The sequence below is a fragment of the Drosophila ficusphila genome, unplaced genomic scaffold (genome assembly GCF_018152265.1).
Source record: "Drosophila ficusphila isolate 14025-0441.05 unplaced genomic scaffold, ASM1815226v1 contig_414, whole genome shotgun sequence".
NCBI classification, from domain to species: Eukaryota; Metazoa; Arthropoda; class Insecta; order Diptera; family Drosophilidae; genus Drosophila; species Drosophila ficusphila.
In genome coordinates, this window is record NW_025064328.1 from 11,632,618 (window position 1) to 11,651,808 (window position 19,191).

General features: G+C 41.6%; 1 protein-coding gene across 1 annotated transcript; it reads right to left on the bottom strand.

The window, feature by feature from the left end:
* Positions 1–13,847: 13,847 nt before the first annotated feature.
* On the bottom strand, positions 13,848–19,191 carry LOC108096752. Its single transcript, XM_017198609.2, is given in 8 exon segments — positions 13,848–15,416; positions 15,894–16,157; positions 16,235–16,381; positions 16,918–17,094; positions 17,154–17,332; positions 17,556–17,948; positions 18,616–18,807; positions 18,809–19,191. Coding segments are annotated over 8 exon segments (1,560 nt in total). The 5' UTR covers positions 18,914–19,191; the 3' UTR covers positions 13,848–15,313.

The following is a 19,191-nucleotide window of genomic DNA, read 5'->3' on the forward strand; positions in this document are numbered from 1 at the left end:
GTGCGGGTGTAAACAACAATTGTCTGTCGGGTTCGATTAAAATAACTATCGCTTCTTCCGAGTATCGCTTAAAAACTGTTTTTATCTCTAATTGCATACTTTCGGGCGGTAATTGGAAAATAACGTAACACTGGCCAGCAAACTAAACGGAAAAGCGTAACAAAAGAAAACGGGGCATGTAAAAGCCGTTAATTTTGCTCATTTGCAGTTATGAGCCCAGCGGGTTGGCCATTTGTCTGTCTCTTTTTGGCTTGCATGTGCATTTGAAAACGATGACGTGAAAGAACACACACACACTCACTACCAAAGCGAGAGCATCCCGTTTGGAATTGAGGACAACGTGCGAAACATGTGCCATAAAACGGGAAATGCAATAACGGGTGGGGTAGGTGAAAGGGAGGAGAGGGGCGGTAGGCCCAGTGTCATTCAACCTAACTGGGAGAGGGAGAAAGCCAGTGTGGGTGAATGGGTGCCGTGTTACTGTGTTACTTACTCTCGTGGATTCATTCACTCACTAACACAATCACACGCACTTCTCCATTGATGCCTTGTGGCACTGAGATTCGTAAACAAAGAGTTCACCGGAAAGCGAACCAAAGGGATAATCAATAGAATGAACGCCAACGAAAGGATGGGAAAAATCGGGAGAGGATCCACAATCAGAGCTACGAAAACACTGACCCGTTACGAATAAAAACTACGAGTTTGTCATTTATTTATGCCTAGTTTAAGACCAACTGAATGAGAGAGAGAGGCTTTAAGTGCGCAAGTGCGAGAGAGCAGGATTGCCGGTTGGGGCCACAACCAAAACAAAGCGAAATATGTGTCAGCTGCTTCTTCTGCCCGCCTTTTCGACACAATTTCGCGCGTCCTCGTGTTTTCGACGCCACACGCCCCTTACCACCCACCGCCTCTCTTTTTTGCGCGTTCATTTTGGGGACATCGCTTTTCCTCCATCCCGAATTTCTCTCTATCTCTCTCTGTCTCTCTTTTTGGCCTCTTTCTCCGCCACTGAAGCCTCAGTCGCGTTTCAACACTCGATGCTTTTGGTCGTGCTCGCTGCTAAAGGAAAAAGCTAGAATAACGGAAAGTAGGACTCAAAGGATCCCTAACGGTACTGAAATGTGCTTGGAGTAAAAAAAGAAAAGGGGCCGCGTGTCTATGTGTGCGCGTGTGTGTTTGTGCGTCTATCTCTTCGGCCTGTTTCCGTTTGCCTAGCTAAAAATAAAATTATATAATTTTTAATAAAACCCCCAGCGAATGCAAATCTTATTCAAAAAGTGGCAGCAGCTAGCTGAAGAACATACGGAATTTGTGAGTAACAGCCGCCGCGTGATTGTTGGCCAGGCTAAAAAAAAGCGGGCCCAAAAAACACGTGAAATGTTTGCATACTTAATGGGAGGCGTGTCGTTTGTATTCAAATTCTTAACTTGGGTCTTGTCTGCGACAACATTGGATTAAAAAACGCGTTGTATGCAAATCACAGTGATTTACAGAAAACGCTTACAAAATCCTATATAATCAAGTGGAGCATTAGGATTATTCTGGGCCAAGTAAACTGGGGGTTGCCTGTGTGCGTTGCCTAACGTTTAACCAAAAACTTCCCCCGTCTGGCCATATTTATTGCAAATCAATTAAAAGTTGTAATCAAAAGTTTTTGAAAACCCAACTTTGTCTAAGCCAAATTGTCAGTTTGGAACTTTTAAATTGGTTTCATTTCCACATGATAGTTTTTGTTTATTGATTTCTATTAAAGTTTCCAATCAGATTTAGCGTATCCGTGGCTCTTAAAAAGCACTAATTTGCGTGGCAAACAGGTCGTTGACCAAGCCGATTATCATTAGCCTCCCATTAAAGTCCCTTCCTACGTCTTAAAATGCGGAGCTTTATGCTACAATAACCCACACCACAGCCGTGTTTTTTCTTATTTTTTGTTTCCGTTTACTTTTGTGGGTCATAATAGAATTTTGGACAATGACACAATAGCGGCAAATCAGTGGCAGGATGTGGAGAGAATAAAGCGCACGCAAGGAAGTGGAACATGGGAGGAATAATAAAAGAAAACAAAGAACGAAAAACAAAACAAAAACTGGTAAAAACCAGAAAACTTTTCCAGTTAAAGTTCTAAGTAGTTGGCTCAAGGAGAGGACTATCCTTAAAATGAAAAGAATTTCACAATTGCCAGATTCGTGTCGGCGTTAGTTTGTTTCTTAGTTGCGATTGCCTCGGGTTTCAACTTAGCCACTTTCCGCCCCCCTCAGAATGACACCTATCGATTGTTTCGGCCACTACTCAAACATTTGGCTCCAATTAGGACCTGCTAAGCTATAATTTGAATAGATTCCTCGAAAGTTTCTCACGCTCTGCAAAAACGAAATGCCAGCAATTGTTTACAATGGCGGAAAATGTCACGGGAAAAGTTCAAGTCCTTGGGGCGATACTCTGGGATCTTGGGAAAGTTTCCCATCTGCTGCTGTTTTTTGGAGACAAAGGGCCGGATTTCATCGAATTTGAGTCCTTGCTAATAGCGAATCGAAGCGGAGGCTCAAGGGATGAGCAGGCTGTGGGGCCAAGGATAATGGATAGGGAGAGTGGGTCTCTTTTGCCCCACTCCAACTGTTCTTATCTCCCCCTCAACCGTTCCCTACTTATCCCCATGTACACTTGACTGAGCCTGCTGACAATGCTTCTATTTTTACACGGAAAATATATAAAGCTATTTCTTTATTTTTTTTACATTTAAACTGCAAACATTTTCAAAATGTTGTTATCAATAGGTTTTTAAAATTTTATGTTTTTCAAGATTTTTTTTAGAATATTAATCCCTGAGGGAATTATTTGTTTATCATAACCAGAAATATGATGTTTTAATCATATTTTTTTCATCTTTAGCTACTTTACTTGTTAACAGCGCTTCTAAAATTATAGTCTTATAACTCTAGATAAACTTATTTATATCTACTTATTTTCTTAAGAATAACATCACCACCCGAAATGTTATAATAGTATTCAAAAAATAGTCAAAATTTAATTGGTTCCTGGTTTCTTTGGTGACTTCTCACTGTGTACTTTCTCTATCACCCAATTTTCAGTGTTTCCCTGGGTGCGTGTGTTACGCTTTTTAATGAAGTCATTTGAAGCATTCGCTGATTCGTTTGCGATTTATGAGCAGACACCACAGAGGCAGGATAAGCCCCCCTTCCCCCCTTTTTTCAACGCTCCGCACAGGTGACGGGCATCAATCAGTTTTCGTTTTTGTTGTTGTTGCTGCCGTGGCATGGATGTTGTGTTTTTGTGTGTTTTTGTGTCTGGCTAGGCATGTGTGTAGCTCCACTTCACTTGTCACGATAATTGCTTCAAAATTTCTGGCCCAAAAGCTAACTGGATTAGGCTAATTGGCTGCCAGATGTTTTGGCTTTGGAATTTCACTGGGTCCTGTATGTACAGCAAATACAGGTGCTGGCTTGAATAACGTTAATTAAGGCTTACGAGTCCTGATTGCGAATTATTCAGGAAAATAGTATTCATAAACGAAAGCGCCTTTTCACTTGCTAATTTTTCCCTTTTCAAGAATTTTTCTTAGACGACTTTACTGAATTCCATAAGAGGGTTGTGCTAATGCAAATCCCGATTTTCCACCGTGCTTATTTTCACCTGCAGCTGTCGGGTGTTTAATTAATTACGGTGATATAATTGCGTATACGCGGCGTAATCCTTACTTACGACTCGCTCCCCTTTTTCTTGTTAACAGGATTTAAGTTCCCACTTAAAGTGCTGTTTAGAGCAGTGCGTTTGTAAGTATTTCAAGTTGGCGAGTCAATAACCTAATCATGGTTCCTCCATACACTATATTTCTGCTACGATTGGATTATTTCATGCTTGATTAAACCAACGACCGAGCACAAAATACTTATAACTCAATGTCGAAAGTTGTGCTGTAAAAGCACAATGCCAAAGGCGTTGCCAAAAGGGAGTGGCTCCATCCCTCCAACCCACCAATAAATTGGCAGACATTGACTTATTCATGCTGCTGTTCCAGTGCAGCTTTCGACCAGGCCAATGACTTTTGTACTTGGCCAGCAAAAGAGCAATGCAACCGAGGAGACACTCCCCGCAGAAGCAATTGGATTTCGCTGGGAATGCAGCAGCGTAAACGCGAACCCTCACTGCATTTGCAAAAAAATTAGGGGGCGATAGCCTTCACTCAGAAAAATTATCAGCTAAACCTAACAGACCTATCTACAATATATATATACATACATATTAATATAAATATTTTGACGCTAATATATTGTCCCTTTTGAAAACCGAGGAAACTTTTGGTAGAGAACATTTTGTATAAAATATAATTTGGAAACGTCAATATCGAAAGACAGGCAATTCCTTTAGGAATACAAAACAAATTGGCAAAAAATGATCTAAAGGTAGCTTTTTCTTTTAGTTAAAAATTCGATTTTCCTCGTAAATGTATTCTCAGTGTGGAAATGTGGCCAACCAACGAAGGGGATTCTCATTAAGTGCTGGCGAAAGCATCCACAAAGAGCCTCTGTTTGGATGGATCCTTAAGCACCGCTCCCTGGACAGGATAATCGAATCTGTTGTCCAGGTGACCTTGTGGCCGGATGAGTGGACAGAGTTGCCGAAAAAACGGTTGACTCCCAGTTCGGACTGCGAATGTGAAGACTCATTGTGAAAGCTGTTTCGGGTAATGATGTTTGGCAACCACTTTGATGGACAGCTTCATTCGATCGGGTCAGTTTATTTTTCCGGTTCTGGCTTTTGGGATTGTGCTCTCCAGATAAACGGTGTTATTTACAAATTTATGAGAAAGTTACAGTTCGATTCTCCTCCGAATTTATTCACTGAGCCGCTTTAATGAAGAGCCTGGGAGGGAGAATCGAGTCGAGTCGAGTCGAATCGAATTGAATTGAATCCCTTTTGACTTCTTTTTTTCCTGTATCGATTGTTCGGTTGAGTGTGTGGGCATTGGCGATGAGCCGGCCGTATCTGCTGCTGATATGTTGGCCTAATCATTCGACTGGAAATCGTACAAACAAAGGCACGCCTGCACGAATGTTTTTGATGTTGAATGAGTGGGACTTCGACTGGTCGCGGGATGGGCGGGATGGGTGGTGATGTGGACATAGTCGGCTCGTCAATGCTGTTCTGGTCGTTATCCCTTGAGCCTTGTGACCCTCTTGTCGTCGAGCAAATAAAGCAACTTCGCCATTAAGCAAGGGGGGCTGGCAAAAGTTGGCCTACATCTAGTTAATTAAGTAGCTATAACAGAGCCCAAAAGCCACATGAAAGCTGCATTCCGAACTCAATAAAAAGCCGCAGCTCACCGACTATTTACGGGATTATTCGTTGGAATCGTTTTTGCGCCGCCGTAATTACAATTTATGAACTTGCCAAATTTAATTACCTCACTAATATCATGTTTTTCCGCGGCTCACAGAATTCTGAATTTAATCGAAAATGGTATGGCAATGATTGAAATATCGAAGGAAATTTCTGCCGGAGTCAAGCACATAAAGTGCTTCAATAATTAATGCCTTTCGTATTCAATTGCATCGTCGATGAGTGATTATTCATTTTATTTCATTTATGCATTCGTTTATTTTCATTCGAACTCTTCAATTTATTCACTGCAGAAGCACCTGCGATGGGATTTTTAAACTGACAGCAACTGCGATATCGGTTTTATTCTTTCTCTGCATTGTAAATTAGTTATTTCACCGCCGGCATAATCTTTATCTGCGAACGGAAGCAGACATCAATCAAATTCAAACGGAAATAATCGATTCTCGGGGAGGTGGAAAAATCTGTGGAAATGCCGAAGATTATTGCTGGTGGCTCGTGGTGATTATAATTATTGTTATGGTGATTTACCTGCCTGCGTTGCCAGCGGCCACAGTGCGTATGAGTGATGATGTGTGAACGTGGGAAATCAATTACATTATGTATTTACGCACGGATGAGTCTTCAGAGGACTGAGGCTATAACACTCCGAGTCAGACTTTCCCCACTGGCAGCGACTCAATAAGAATGCAAATTCGGACTACATTTGTTTTTCCACCCACTCCTGTTGGGAAATTTATTCGATGACCACTTGAGAGTCCAGCCATCCTTATCGTCATCGCTTGTAGCGGTTGCAAAGTTAATTTGCCGCACGGTCCCCCAGCATTTAATGAGAATTCTGTTGTCAATTCATGCCACAGTTTCTCTCCTATTTTGTTAGATAAAAATTATGTAAATAATGGTGGGGGAAACCATTTTTGTGTCAGCTTTGGCTACTGCGTCTCTCCCGGTTTTTTTCTTTGACTTTTAATACGAAAAGTCAGCAGCATAATAGAAAATTGTTTGCCTCATAATGGAAGAATAAATCTGCTAACAGCGCATTGGGCACGCGTTGCGTATACGTAATATGAGAAAATAATTGCTGCCAGCCAGGACGCCTAAATTGCTTTCGAAGCGAGCCCAAAGGCACACACTCCCATACACGAACCAACACAAAAAAATGATGAGATTGCACAAAAGTTTTTTAAACAGGAGAACAAGAAAAAAAAAACAGCCCAGAAAATTATTTCGTTTACAATGGTTTCCCTTGTTCATTGCCCCAAAACCCGCAGGCCGCCAAAGCCGAAAAGCGGTGCCTTTATGGCCGTGTTTATTGGCCAGCTCTTGACCAAAACATTCGTTTGGCTTCCACCGAACTTCCTTGCACATCCTGAGTCACGAATTTCGAGTTCGGAGTCCGGAGTCCCGAATCTCGAGTCTGTCATTGCCATTTCTCTGCTGATGCTTTTCTCCTTTCGCACTCGCCATAAATCATTATTATCGGGGGCAACATTTTAATGACTTTGGACATTTGCATACCATACACCTGTTTACTTATGTAGGCGAAACATTAGGGGGCGTGGCAGGTGGTCTCCATTCTGTGGACGAAATTGTAGTTCAAGGACTTAGGTGTAAGCCGATGGCTTAAAGGCTTCAATGATGTCTACAAAAGTAACCAGAAATCCCCCGGGGCGCAATTTTCGTTGATTATTTCGGTAAATTTACATTTGTTTTGAATGACTAGCGGCATCCTTTAGGAGTTTCATCTTGTCCCTTAAATGTCGCTTTGTTATTTATTATTTGATACTTATGGAAAGCTAAGGAAATCATTAAAGTTTAGTATTTCCTGAGTAAAACCAGTCCTTATGCTTATGAGTTTGATAAAGTGCAGATGGATGCTATTTTGTGGAAAAGTTTTAGTGGCTGGATCCTAATCGGTGTAAGGATTTATGAATGTATTTTGATTCACCGACCATCTGCATACGAGCCCGAGTGAAAGGAAAATCTAATTCCATGTAATAATTTTGGTTTCCCCACAAAAAATGATTCTTAAAACAGAAAACACAGAGCAAGAAATACCAAGAATCGAAAATGCCATAATTCGGTTTGCAATGCTCGTGATTGTTTTAAAATACGCAGAACACCTTTTAAATAAGGGTAACTTAAATCTCTTAGAGCTCAGTACAAAGTCAGTTAGAATCTTTTCCCCTTTGGAAAAGCTAATCCAAGGGCATGCGAACTTCGCTTTGTTTTTCTTCGCTCTGCTGTTGACCCGCTAAAGCTGTTTTCCACTTTTCTCGGTGACACACGCTCCCCTTTTTATCCTTGAGCCCCCGTATGCATAACAAAAATGGCAACGGCAGCAGCAACAGGGAAAGGACTCAAGCGGCGCTGCCTGTGGGCGGAATATGAAATGCTGTCGGGGGCCCAAAGGACCTGCTTTTTAATTGTGTGTCGGAAATTATGTTTCACTTTTCCCAACTCCGGCACATCATCAACGAGCCTCGATGGGCTTTTGTTACCCACAGAAACCCGAGGCGAAATTCGCATGCAGTGCGAAAAAAGGGAACAATTTTGGGGCAACCCAAGTGTTGGTTTTTTTGTCTGATTTCATTTGGCCAAAACTCTAACCAATGTTGCACTGGTATCCATATTTAATTGCACGCTTTTTCAGTTGCTTTGTTAGACGATCTGCTGTTTTTGAATGGGGTTTTAGATTCGGTGAATGCAGCACTGAAAAGCATGTCGAATGTTAGAAAAACATGACCATACTCGTACTGCTAACCAAAAAAGCCAATTAATTCAAAATGTGCACTCCTGGTGGTTTCTGTGGCAGGTTGAGTTACACAAACTGGTTGAATTAATTTACTACACAGTTGGTGTGTTACTTTTTGTCCAAAAATATATTTTTTGGCTTCAACCAAGCTTACATTAGAATTTACTGGTTTAACATTTGTAATTTCCATTTAAAACAATGATTTTATTTGAATAGAAATAGTATATAAATGTTATTTTAGAAGCACATTTATTGTTTTAACATATTTGCATACAATTTTATTTGAATAGAAATCGCTTTGCTATAAAAGCACATTCGGCAATAAATAATAATAGCAAATATTTTAGAGATAACATCTTTCTTTGTTTATTTTCAGATACTCTGCCATGCTGAGGATTTTGTGAACAAATTGTTTTGAAATAGAATCTTTCCAATTCAATTTAAAGAACATTAAAACTCGAGCACACACAACATAATTGAAAAGAAACAAGATTTAGTAACTTGCTCAGTGCGAGGACAACTTTTGAGGTTGTCAACTTTGCGGTTGGCTATTACAAACTTTGCGGCTGGTCATCTAATGTCCGTTGGATTAAACAGCAATTTCTTGTCGATCTAATTGATTGGCCGAATAACATTGCTGCGAGAAGGAGAGAAAGCATTTGCTGGGAGCGTTCTGTGGGAGGCTGGGGGATTGCGGATCTGCGGATGCATTTCGTTTGCAAGGGGGCCCCACAAAGACAATACGGAGGGTCTACGGAGTGCTTTGGCCCGTTTACGCAACAGAACGGGCCCCTCTCTTCCACAACAACCCACCCCGCCGGCCTCTCCCCTGCCCCTTGCCGCCCACAACCACACTCACAGCCACAGTCAAGGCCACAGCCGCAGCCAGAGCCACGCCCACATCTCCGAAAGAGGCGCCGGCAGGTGCAGCAGCTATTGCCAGGAATCTTCGGGTAACTCGCCCCTCGTCGCCGCCACAAAGCCAAGCGAAGCGGGCAAAGGAGCCGCAGCCTCTGCAGGATCGGGAAGAGGAAAGCCTTCTGCCGCCGACGGTAGCCACATCAATGGCCTCGCCCATCATGTAAGTACGCAATTTACTATGAGATACGCAGTATACAAACTCGCTCACGGCTTGCCTTAAAATAATCCCGTACACAGAAAAAAAGGTTATCAAAAATAATAGCTCTTATGGCAAAAGTAATTAGATAGTAGTAAGTAAAATTAGTTTTGATACTGAGCTTACCATTTCGAAATGGTCAAAGATGTAAAAGCTAGAGGGTAGATAAAAAATACACTTGCCAGTATCAATGAGAAATTCTATAGTACCTTCATATTAGATATTTCCAGAACTACGTTATTGTGAATAGTACTTAATTCAATAGCAAAGAACATATTTTAAAGAATATATATTTTCAGTGAAGATATTGTGTTAATTAATACTTGAAAGTAGTGTTATTTAATAACAAAAAAAATACTTCACTGTTTATAAATATTTGCTTTAAAGCAAGAATTGTTAACATAAACTGTGAATATAAAATGGCTCTTTTTTTCTGTGTACTCGTATCTCTCGGTTACGGCCACCAAATCGGAGCTGCTATTGCTGAAATTAATACGTAAATATTTGTATCTTACACCCGACACCGCATATCTCCTAATAGTGCACCGCAAGCTTGAAGCAACCGAAATTGCAACAACCACTTTGTTAGACATGAGTATGTAAATGCTATGGAAACAATCTCCCAACTGGTAACAAGATTTTCCATGGAAATGTTGAACTAATTAATAGAAAATATTTACTCAGAGGGAGTTCACCTGTAAGGTGCTTATGTGATACGGAAAGGTATTAACAGATTATGGACTTTTCGATCTTAGCAACCGCGTGGTTGCCAAATAATTATAAATAAATACAAATTTTAAGCTGGTACACATTGCAAAAGTTGTTCTTAATTAAAGTAAGGTGATAGCATTCGGCCTATTCGAGAATTTTAATTCCTTTTTCATAGAGATTTTTATCTTAGATTTATAAAAAAAATCCTTACATAAACATTATTTAATTTAAGTACCTTTGTTTGAGAATAAAAATTTGAAAATAATTCAGTTAGTAGTAGTAGTATTACTCATTTCCAAGAGCTTAACACCACAAACCTTGACTTGGAAGTTTCTATAAGGAACGCCATATTCTCTTACATTTTGTTATTCATTTTAATTGGTTTACTCTCAACACAAAATCTAATTACTTTTATTGGGGCTTTTGTAAAAGCATCTGCCATCAACTACAATTTCGGCTAGGTGTTAACAGTTCTCGGAAAATTCCTGGTAGTCTCGTTATTGGTAATTCGATTTGCATTCACTTCACATTATGTGGGCCGCAATTGGTTTAAACGGGGCCAACGAAATACGAACAGGGTCAGCACGTGAGTGGGCCCCCAATAAAAAGGGCATTTCCCAAAAGCGACGACACCGACTTAATTGCGTAACAACATTTTACCATTAGACTTAATTAAATCGTCAACTGAAAAGTGTTCGTTGAAAATGGCTGTCATTTGGCAGTGGAACGGGGCCAAAAAGGAGGAATCTGCTGCAGAATCTGCGACAAAACCAGCATGAAAATTCGAGACTCTTGACTTGTTCCAGGGCAAGACAATATGTTGATGAGTTTTAATGAGAAGCAATGTGGATTTTGGTTTTAAAGGGAGCTCCTTCATGTGCATTGCACTTGCGAAGTTAATTAGGATTGCCTTGGCAAACAAAGCCACCGTATTATTTTGCAAACCTGGCCCACAGTAGAAAGTAGATGGTGCCTCAGATTGTGGGTGACATCTGCCGGGTTTGGCAAACAAATGGCTGGCCTTGGCCAAAAGCCGAACGTTTCTGGCCACAAGCCACGCAAAAACTTTCATATCATTGCAATTGTATGGGGTCTGTTACGTGCAAATATTGGACAATTCACCAAGCCTCCTGTTCATCAGCCCCAAACTTTGGTTATTGGAGAGCCGGAGGATGGCATCCTTTGCCAAAATTTATAGAGCTCTTCTGGGCCCGGCCAAGAGGATTAGGGCAAAAATATTTGGCCCTCGGCTCGGCCTTTTGTTGTTTTTTTGCGGGTCCTGCCAACTGGAATTAGAATGTTGAGAGGATTTACTCAGCGGCTTAATTAAACGCAATTATAATAATGTTGACGCTCGCCTGTTGTTACATTTCAATTGTTATTGCCGGAAAGTTGGCAAACATTTGCACAATTTTAATTTATTTTCGTTGAACCGAAGACAAGGGTTAACTTCTGAATGTAATGAGTATTGAATCACTCAATTACTCAGAGGTAAATTTAATTTGAGAGGAAGTCGGAAACAAAGCTGCAATATCAATTAGTGAACCGAGAAAAGTTTGCCTTGCAGTTCGACATGTTCTCAATTACCTTAATGAATTCGAATGGATAAAACAACACGAAAGTGCAATCTGCAATGGATTTGAGTTTATTTGTAAATAATTTATGAATTGGTAAACAAAAATAAACCTTGAACCCTGGCTTTAGGTTTTATGTACTTGCAACTTATTATCCGCAATCATCTTTGTCTGCTGCACACTTTTCACCCAGAAATATCCGATGTCACGGGGGATGGGGCTTTGGCCTTAAGGGTTATCCCACCAAGGATGAACATTTATTGGGGACTCACTTTGAACCCCGTTCGCTGCTCAGGTGTCTCGTCTGATTGATTTGATTGCCGTCACCTTCGGTGGGCTGACAGCCAGGCTAGCACATCTAAATGTATTCGAATGAGGCACTTTCAGTTTGTCAGCTCTCGTTTGAAGTCTTGTTCGCCATGACAGATGGAGTCGTTCGGGTTTTGATGTATACTGCGGTAATCCTTCTGGTCCAATTTAAGCCACTGGAAGCACCCAGGGGTAAATGTTCATAATTTTTCATTTCCCCCGGTGGCATTCGTTTCCCATTAAGTTAAGCGGAGCTGAATTTGCATATATCCATTACCGATGTCTCGGTCTGCATGGCTTTGGGATTTTCCTCGGTAAATCGGTTAAAATGCAATTATCGGCGCAGGGTTGCAGTTCGATGGCACTCCCTTTTTCGCCGGAAATCGAATTGATTTGCCGCTTGGCCAGACCAGTAAAGCCAGCAGGTGAATCGCACTGAATCGGGGATTTATGGCAATAAATTAAGGCTTATTGAATATGTATAAATGTGTATATATAACCGGTAGACCGAGACTCGCATAATTGACGGCCCATTAAACGGTAATGCAGAAAAATTGGGGCCCTTCCTTTGGAGACCGCTCCTCCATTTGTCGGAAATTGAATTTGATAAACTTTCCAAAGGCAAAAAAAAAAAAAAAACAAAGGAAGAGGGAGAGAGAAGCTGAGTTTCTAGGCACCAATTAGTCCTTTTAAAGAGGATAGCGATGGGAGTGAGGGAAAAGAGGGTGGAAAACTGGGCCAAGAAAAGCTACGTGCCATGCGTCAGCTGGAAAAATGGAAACCGAAAAGTTTGTTTATGCTTAGACTTTTTGGCCGGGTCTTTTACTGGGAAAGTTTGGGACGTAGCCATGTAGCTCAACTGGCTTCGACTGCTGCTGTCATTCAAGTGTTTTAATCAATTCTGATTTAATTTTACGCCCAATTAAGTGTGAAAAGCGTTTGATGTTGGGCACGGGTGCGAGAGAAAACGCGGGGGGTTTTTCCAGGGGGAGGGGGAGTGGAGAAGATGCGGATTTTCCCTCCCGGGTTTTCCTCACAGTCACGCAAGCGTGAGCATTGAATATGCCATATGTGAGTGGGTCGCTTTTGTTCCACGAGTTGTTAACTTCGGGGTTCAGGGTTCCGGGGCTCGGGGTTCATTTGGTTCGCAGCACTCGCTTACTAGGATAAAAAGGTATTTTTTAAGCTGTATTTTTGATATTTGTGCCGCTTGTGTATCCTCGATGTGGCTTCCGCACTCGCTCACCGCTCCTCGCTTATCCTCACCCACTTTTTGCTCGACCCAATCTTTTCTCGCAGTGCATCCTCTCTAACCATGGAACACCTTTCTTCCTATGACAGAAAACAGACACTGAAACAGACGTGGCACTTTGTCCCGCCAAGCATTATCCAATAATCTCTATCAACAGCCACTGCCGAGCCGCTCCTCCGACTATTCCAACTTTAACTCCAGGTTAAGTCTGTTGGAGAGTCTAGTCTGCATGACTGCCGATCCCATATCGTTGTGTTTTTGGATTTGTTTGCAGGTAAACCCCCCAACACTTCAAAACAGTTCAACACACATTCTATATTTCTTAACAACATATTTATTATTACGTTTTCTTTATATTTAATTTGATTTTGATATGTAAATATTTTAATGATATTCAGCAAGTTCTATACTGCAATTAACAATGGAACACAATAAATTAGGAATCAAGACTTTTTAATTCAGAAACACACATTTTTACTATGATAAATAAAAGATTCTATCTTAAAATGTTTATACAAATGGATCCCTAAAATGCTTTAAAGTCTCCTCCTTAGATCCTTAAGTTTATACACCCCAAATAGCCCCCTTTGGTGCCACAACTCCTCTTTTTTGTGGTGTCAAGTGGATTGTACTCATAAAACAATTTCCATGTTCGTTTACGATACCGCAGGACCCCACATACAGAGAAAACAGAAAGTTAAGTATACCGTCGTCAGGAGACAGTTAACAATATGTTTCCGTTGTAAAAATAACCCAGACCAGATTAAATATTCTTCAAGTTACTGAATATATTTACTTTGTTTTTGATTTTCATATATTACTTTTTTAAATCGATTTTTTTACACATAAATTTCGATTTACATGGGGGTAAATTTAGGGTTTTGGAGATTGTTGTAAGGCTAACAACGTTTCGTAGCTTTGGTGTTTCACTTTTTCCCCCTCCATCACTTTTTTTTAGAGGGGTATTCGCATGTATGGTAGTTTGTGTACATGTGTGTATATGTGTGAGTGTGTGTGTGCTAACTTGGCTTTCAAAGGCGATTGCCTTTTGCAGACGGGTGTTGCGTAAGCTAATTAAAAATCGTATTCCGTTTCAGTCAGAAATTTTCACTTTGCTGCTGTCCTCAAATGAATTATGTGGGTCTGCGAATGTGTGTGGGTTGTTGGTTGTTGGTTACTTTAAAGGACTATATCTACTGCCTACACTTGCAATTTTCACCATATGCTTCTCTCTTCACTGAAAACACTTCTCGTTTTACTTTCGATGTGTGCTTATGAAATACTCGCTTTTGACGAGTGTGTAAGTTGTGTGTAAATGGCGGATGAACATGGTTGGATTGCATTAACTGAGTGAACGTATCTTAACTGGTAACTTAGAAACTAACTGAATTGGCCAAACAACTCGTCCGGAGCCTTATTCGTTATTTTTACTCTCCTCTTCAGAGTCCAATTTAGACATTATAAAAAAAGAATGTATTTTTTTTGTAGAAATTTTGCAACTTCTAATTTTTTTTCTCATGGGAGTTTTATCCCCAGAATGTTGCAGTAGTAAGGTAAAGCTTAAGAATAAATTTGGACAGATTGTTGAGGCCGAGACGAAAGTGGAACGCGAAACGAATACATTCGTTTTTTTTTGAACACCAAACGCTGGCCATGATCGAAATCCCATTTAACTTGGCCAGCGTTTCAGGCAATTATTCGCGGTTTGCCTGTAAGTAAACAACTGTGTGTGTGTGCGTATAAAAAAGGCGGATACATCGAGGGATAGTTGGAATGTGAAGGGTCTAAAAACTAATTCCTTAGTGGTTGCGTTGCGCCTACGTCGAGCAATCGAGGAGCAATCCGAGGAGGCGGAGGAAGTGCCTCCAAGGATTCTCCGTGTTCGTTGCTCGCGCCCTTTTTCGAGCTGCTGTCTTTTCTCAAATGCATTTCTCACGATGAACATTTTTTTTTGGGTTCGGTTTTCTCATATACGATCTGATCCCTCTCCACGCCGAGGCCCCGAATTTTGCTAAGTTAGTTTTCTCTACTTTTTTTATCGGGTGGCTGCAGGTGTCAATGTCGACGGTTGAGTCGGTGTCTGTGTGTCTGTGGTGTCGGTGTGTGTGCGTGTTGTTTGATTGGGGGCGCATTCGAGCTACGGTGGCTCCGGTGGGCGGTGGTTCGTCGGCGGCTCGGCTCACCTCACCCCACCACCACCCCACGCCGGGCACTTCCCATGTTGCAAGCGGTACTTAGTAGACAATCAGCAGGTTGTTCTCATTGAATCCCGCCGAGTGGCCGGCGTTGCGTACAATGAAACTGGATCCGTCGAAGTGCATGCGTTTCTCGTTACGACTGAAAGAAATGGGGAAGCATTAGATAAACAGAGAAATCATAAGAAAAATTATTTAACTAGTTATATGGATTTTTATTACATATTTTATACCTTTTTGAAACATAAAGCATAAAAAACCACTTTAAAAAAATTGTAATGTTTATTGATTTTTACTATGACATGATTAACTTAATCTTGCTTTTTTTCTAATAGAGGAGACCTTTATGAACTCATTTTTAATAACATTAAAAAAAAACTCTAATATTATTTGTTATACCCATAATCAATTCTTAATTGGACCTCTGAACTTATTTATCATTTTGTGGATCTAGTTCTTATTTAAGCTTAAATAAAGGTACTCTTTGATTCGCATACTTCAGTTTGAAATAAAAGAAGGGAATACCATTGAAAATTGAAATCTCCGATACAACTTTTTTTTGAGTGCCTTATATCCCAATAACCAAGTGTCAGATTGAGGCAGTAACCCCTCAACTCACCGGACAAACAGATGCGAGGTCTTTCCCAGCGAGGCGGTGCAGTGGATTCCGGGGGTGGTCAGGGTGGCGGATCCGTTGGCGGGACTCGTGCGGATGAGGCACTTGTTGTGCTGACGGGTGACCTTCACCAGGCCGTCGGCCGCCTGCGTGATGCGGAATCCATTGATGTCGTACACCTCGGTGCCGTCCTCGGAGCAATTGTAGCTGGAGTTGGCGATCACATCGTGGGCATCCGACACGAAGGACGGTCCGTGGCGCGAATCGCTGCTGGTTGTTAATTAGAAAGGGGAGCCCAATTCAATTGATTTCGGCATTTGGGGGCCTTTGTGCCCGGCACTCACTCGTAGAACACTGCCAGGGTGTAGTCCTTGGTCAAATCGGTGAAGGTGTCGGTGGTGGTGCGCGTCCCGGCGGTGTCCACCAGGTAAATCAGGGCACACGACTCGCTGGTGAAGCTCACGCCCTTGTACCACATTTTGGCATAGCGACTGAAAGGAGGGGACGAAAGTTCAATCAATTTGGCTTTTTTTTGGGGTTTCAGAATTGAAACTGTACCCCCTAGTTAGCTCAGCTTTTTAATTTTCACAATGGAAAATCTATACCTTAGGTAACTCAGCTAAGAAAAGAGCTTATATATCGGCAACTGGATATGGTTTACTGCTTAGGATGAGCACAAATTAAAGCCTTTTAAAATTAAAAGGATTGAAACTGTGAACTACAGATTTACTGAAATTCTCTTAAAGGAAAATGGAAAAAGGGAATGTTGCAGAAAATAGAATTATATTGTAACAAAAATGCTTGTTAAGAAGGAATCGTATGGAAAAGGGAAAATTCTCTCGCAATTACATTTTGATTCCAATTTCTTAATGTAAGTTAAATAGCTAAGCTTCAATCTGCACACAAATTTATGAATGGAGTATATGATTTCAATTTGATCATTCAATTTTTGAATAGAATTAATACCACCAATGAAAAATCCTCATTGTAAATGGTTTATATGCCAACTGTATTTAGCAAAACTTACACAAAGTTGTTGGCCTTCATGCCGTCGTAGGTGACGATCTCCACCTTGGAGCCGCTCTGCAGGATGCGTCCATTGGGGTGGATGAGGGCAGAGTTGCTGCAGTTCCTCGACAGGGCGACTGCCACATTGCTGCGCTGGTTGTGCACGCGCACCGCCTTGTCCAAGGTCATGTCAATACTAACGGGAATTTAGAGTAAATAAGGATTGATTCTTTAAATGAGGGACTCTCCACCCACCGAACGCCATCGCGCAGACGCAGCTGGATGGTGCCGTTGGTCATGGCAATGGGTCCTGATCCTGGACATGGCGGTGGTGTGTTGTTGTCGAACTCAAAGGTCCGGGAGCTGACCCGACCCAGGGCGTAAGGCGGTGGGGGCATTGGGCCCGGGAACTGTTGGGTGTGATGCGCCTGGGGCTGGGGATTGATAATGTAAATCGAATATATTACCAACCATTAAAAAATAAATTCAAAATTTTCTAAAAATTAAAAGAAGCTTCCTGATTGACAAACGAAACTTATAATCATATCAAATATTTAAAGTAGTAAACTGTTTTTTCTAATTTATTAATTTAATTTATGCTTTTGTGTGCATGTTCTTATTATTCTGTTTGAATAATCGTTTAGGGGTGATAGTTACCAAGCAGTAGGCTCCATCAGCCTCGTAGCCAAAGCTGGCATTGTAGCGACCCGTGTGACTCTTTCCGCTGCGCGTGATGTTGGCGGCATCGAGCTCCAGGCCATCGTATCCTGAAGCCACCTGCGGAATGCCGCCGAAGGACGAGTGTGAGGCCGAGTGCATGCCCAGGTGCATGTAGGGACGGGCACTGCTGCTCGTCTGGCTGGAGCACTCCTTGGCAAGGATGGCGGTGTTGGTGCCCACGCTGGCGCTGTTCCCCAGACTGCTGCTGCTGCTCCCGCGCTCCATTCCCCGCTTCGCCCCGCCACCTCCGCTGCCGGCGTTCAGCGACAAGCTGCTGAGGCGAGCGCCCAGCGGGCTGCTCATCGACGGCACCAGTCGCATGGTGGCTTGCTAAAGAGTAAACATTTGAACATTTTTGGGTTTTTTTTTTAAATATATTTAACGATATATTCTAATCATTATTAGTTAAATCAACTCCTAAAAAAAAAACAATTTCTTAAAACTGAATTTTTTGTGCACAAAAAAACTAAGAGAAAGTGCTTTTAAACTCCCGCTATTTACTGCCTGCTTTTCGCAAAATGTTGCCTACACAAATGGGCTTTTACAGAACAGCTATCAATTCACCACTATTGTTCCTTATATTTGACCATTTTTTACCATTTTTAAAAAAGTTTTTCATATTCTATACAAAAAAACTTTAGTAGTTTATTAAATTAGAAACTAGAATAAAAGCATATTTAATCATTTTGTTAAATTACGGTAAGTGAAAAACTCTTCAGAAAAAAGTTTTTTACCAAAAAAGTAATTGATTCAAAAATGTGTTCATTAATTCAATGTTCATTATCCAATGTTGATTTTCTGTTTTTCACTTGCACTCGTTTCTCATTTTTCTGCTTTACCCACCTTTTCCAAAAAGAACAACCCTAACAACACTAAAAATAATTTGCAAGTGTCAAAAAGTGACGGCAGAAAATACAAAAGAAAATTGATTGAGGCGGCAACTCTACGCATCAGTAAGCAATTAAATCAAATATGAGTATATATGTTTCTTACGAACCGGCGACGGATTGTTGTTGGTGTAGACGGAGCGCTGGCGCACTCCATTCGGAGCCTTCGTGGGCGATCGAAGGATGTTGTTGATCTTGTCGTTCATCTGGGCGCGGGACAGGAAGTCCTCGGCATTAAAGATGCCCACCCTGCCGCTCTTCGGGGTTGCCACCAGGGGGGGTGGTGGTGGGGGTCGGCGGAGGACCCACTGGCTCCGATTGGGGCTCATCGCTGCCGGAATGCTGGCACTGCACCTCCTTGGTGCTGCTGGTCTTTGGGGCAACAGAGTCCTTCGGTTCGATGACCATTTTGATTCGAGACTTCACTTGACGAGGTGTTTTTCGAAGGTGGAAAAAAAACTGTGTGCCAGTTTGTGTGTGTGTATGAGTGTTACTTGGAGGACCGGGAGGCCTGGACTTTGGTGGGACTTGGTGTCTGGATCTAAACGAGAACGGCACACGCGCGTGCTGGCTGCGAAAATCAAGTACTTTGCTCGACACGGAACACAACGACTCAATGAGAGGAATTTAATTTTTATTTTTTATTACTTTTCAAGAGCTCTGCTCGCTGCGACAATTTTCGAAAG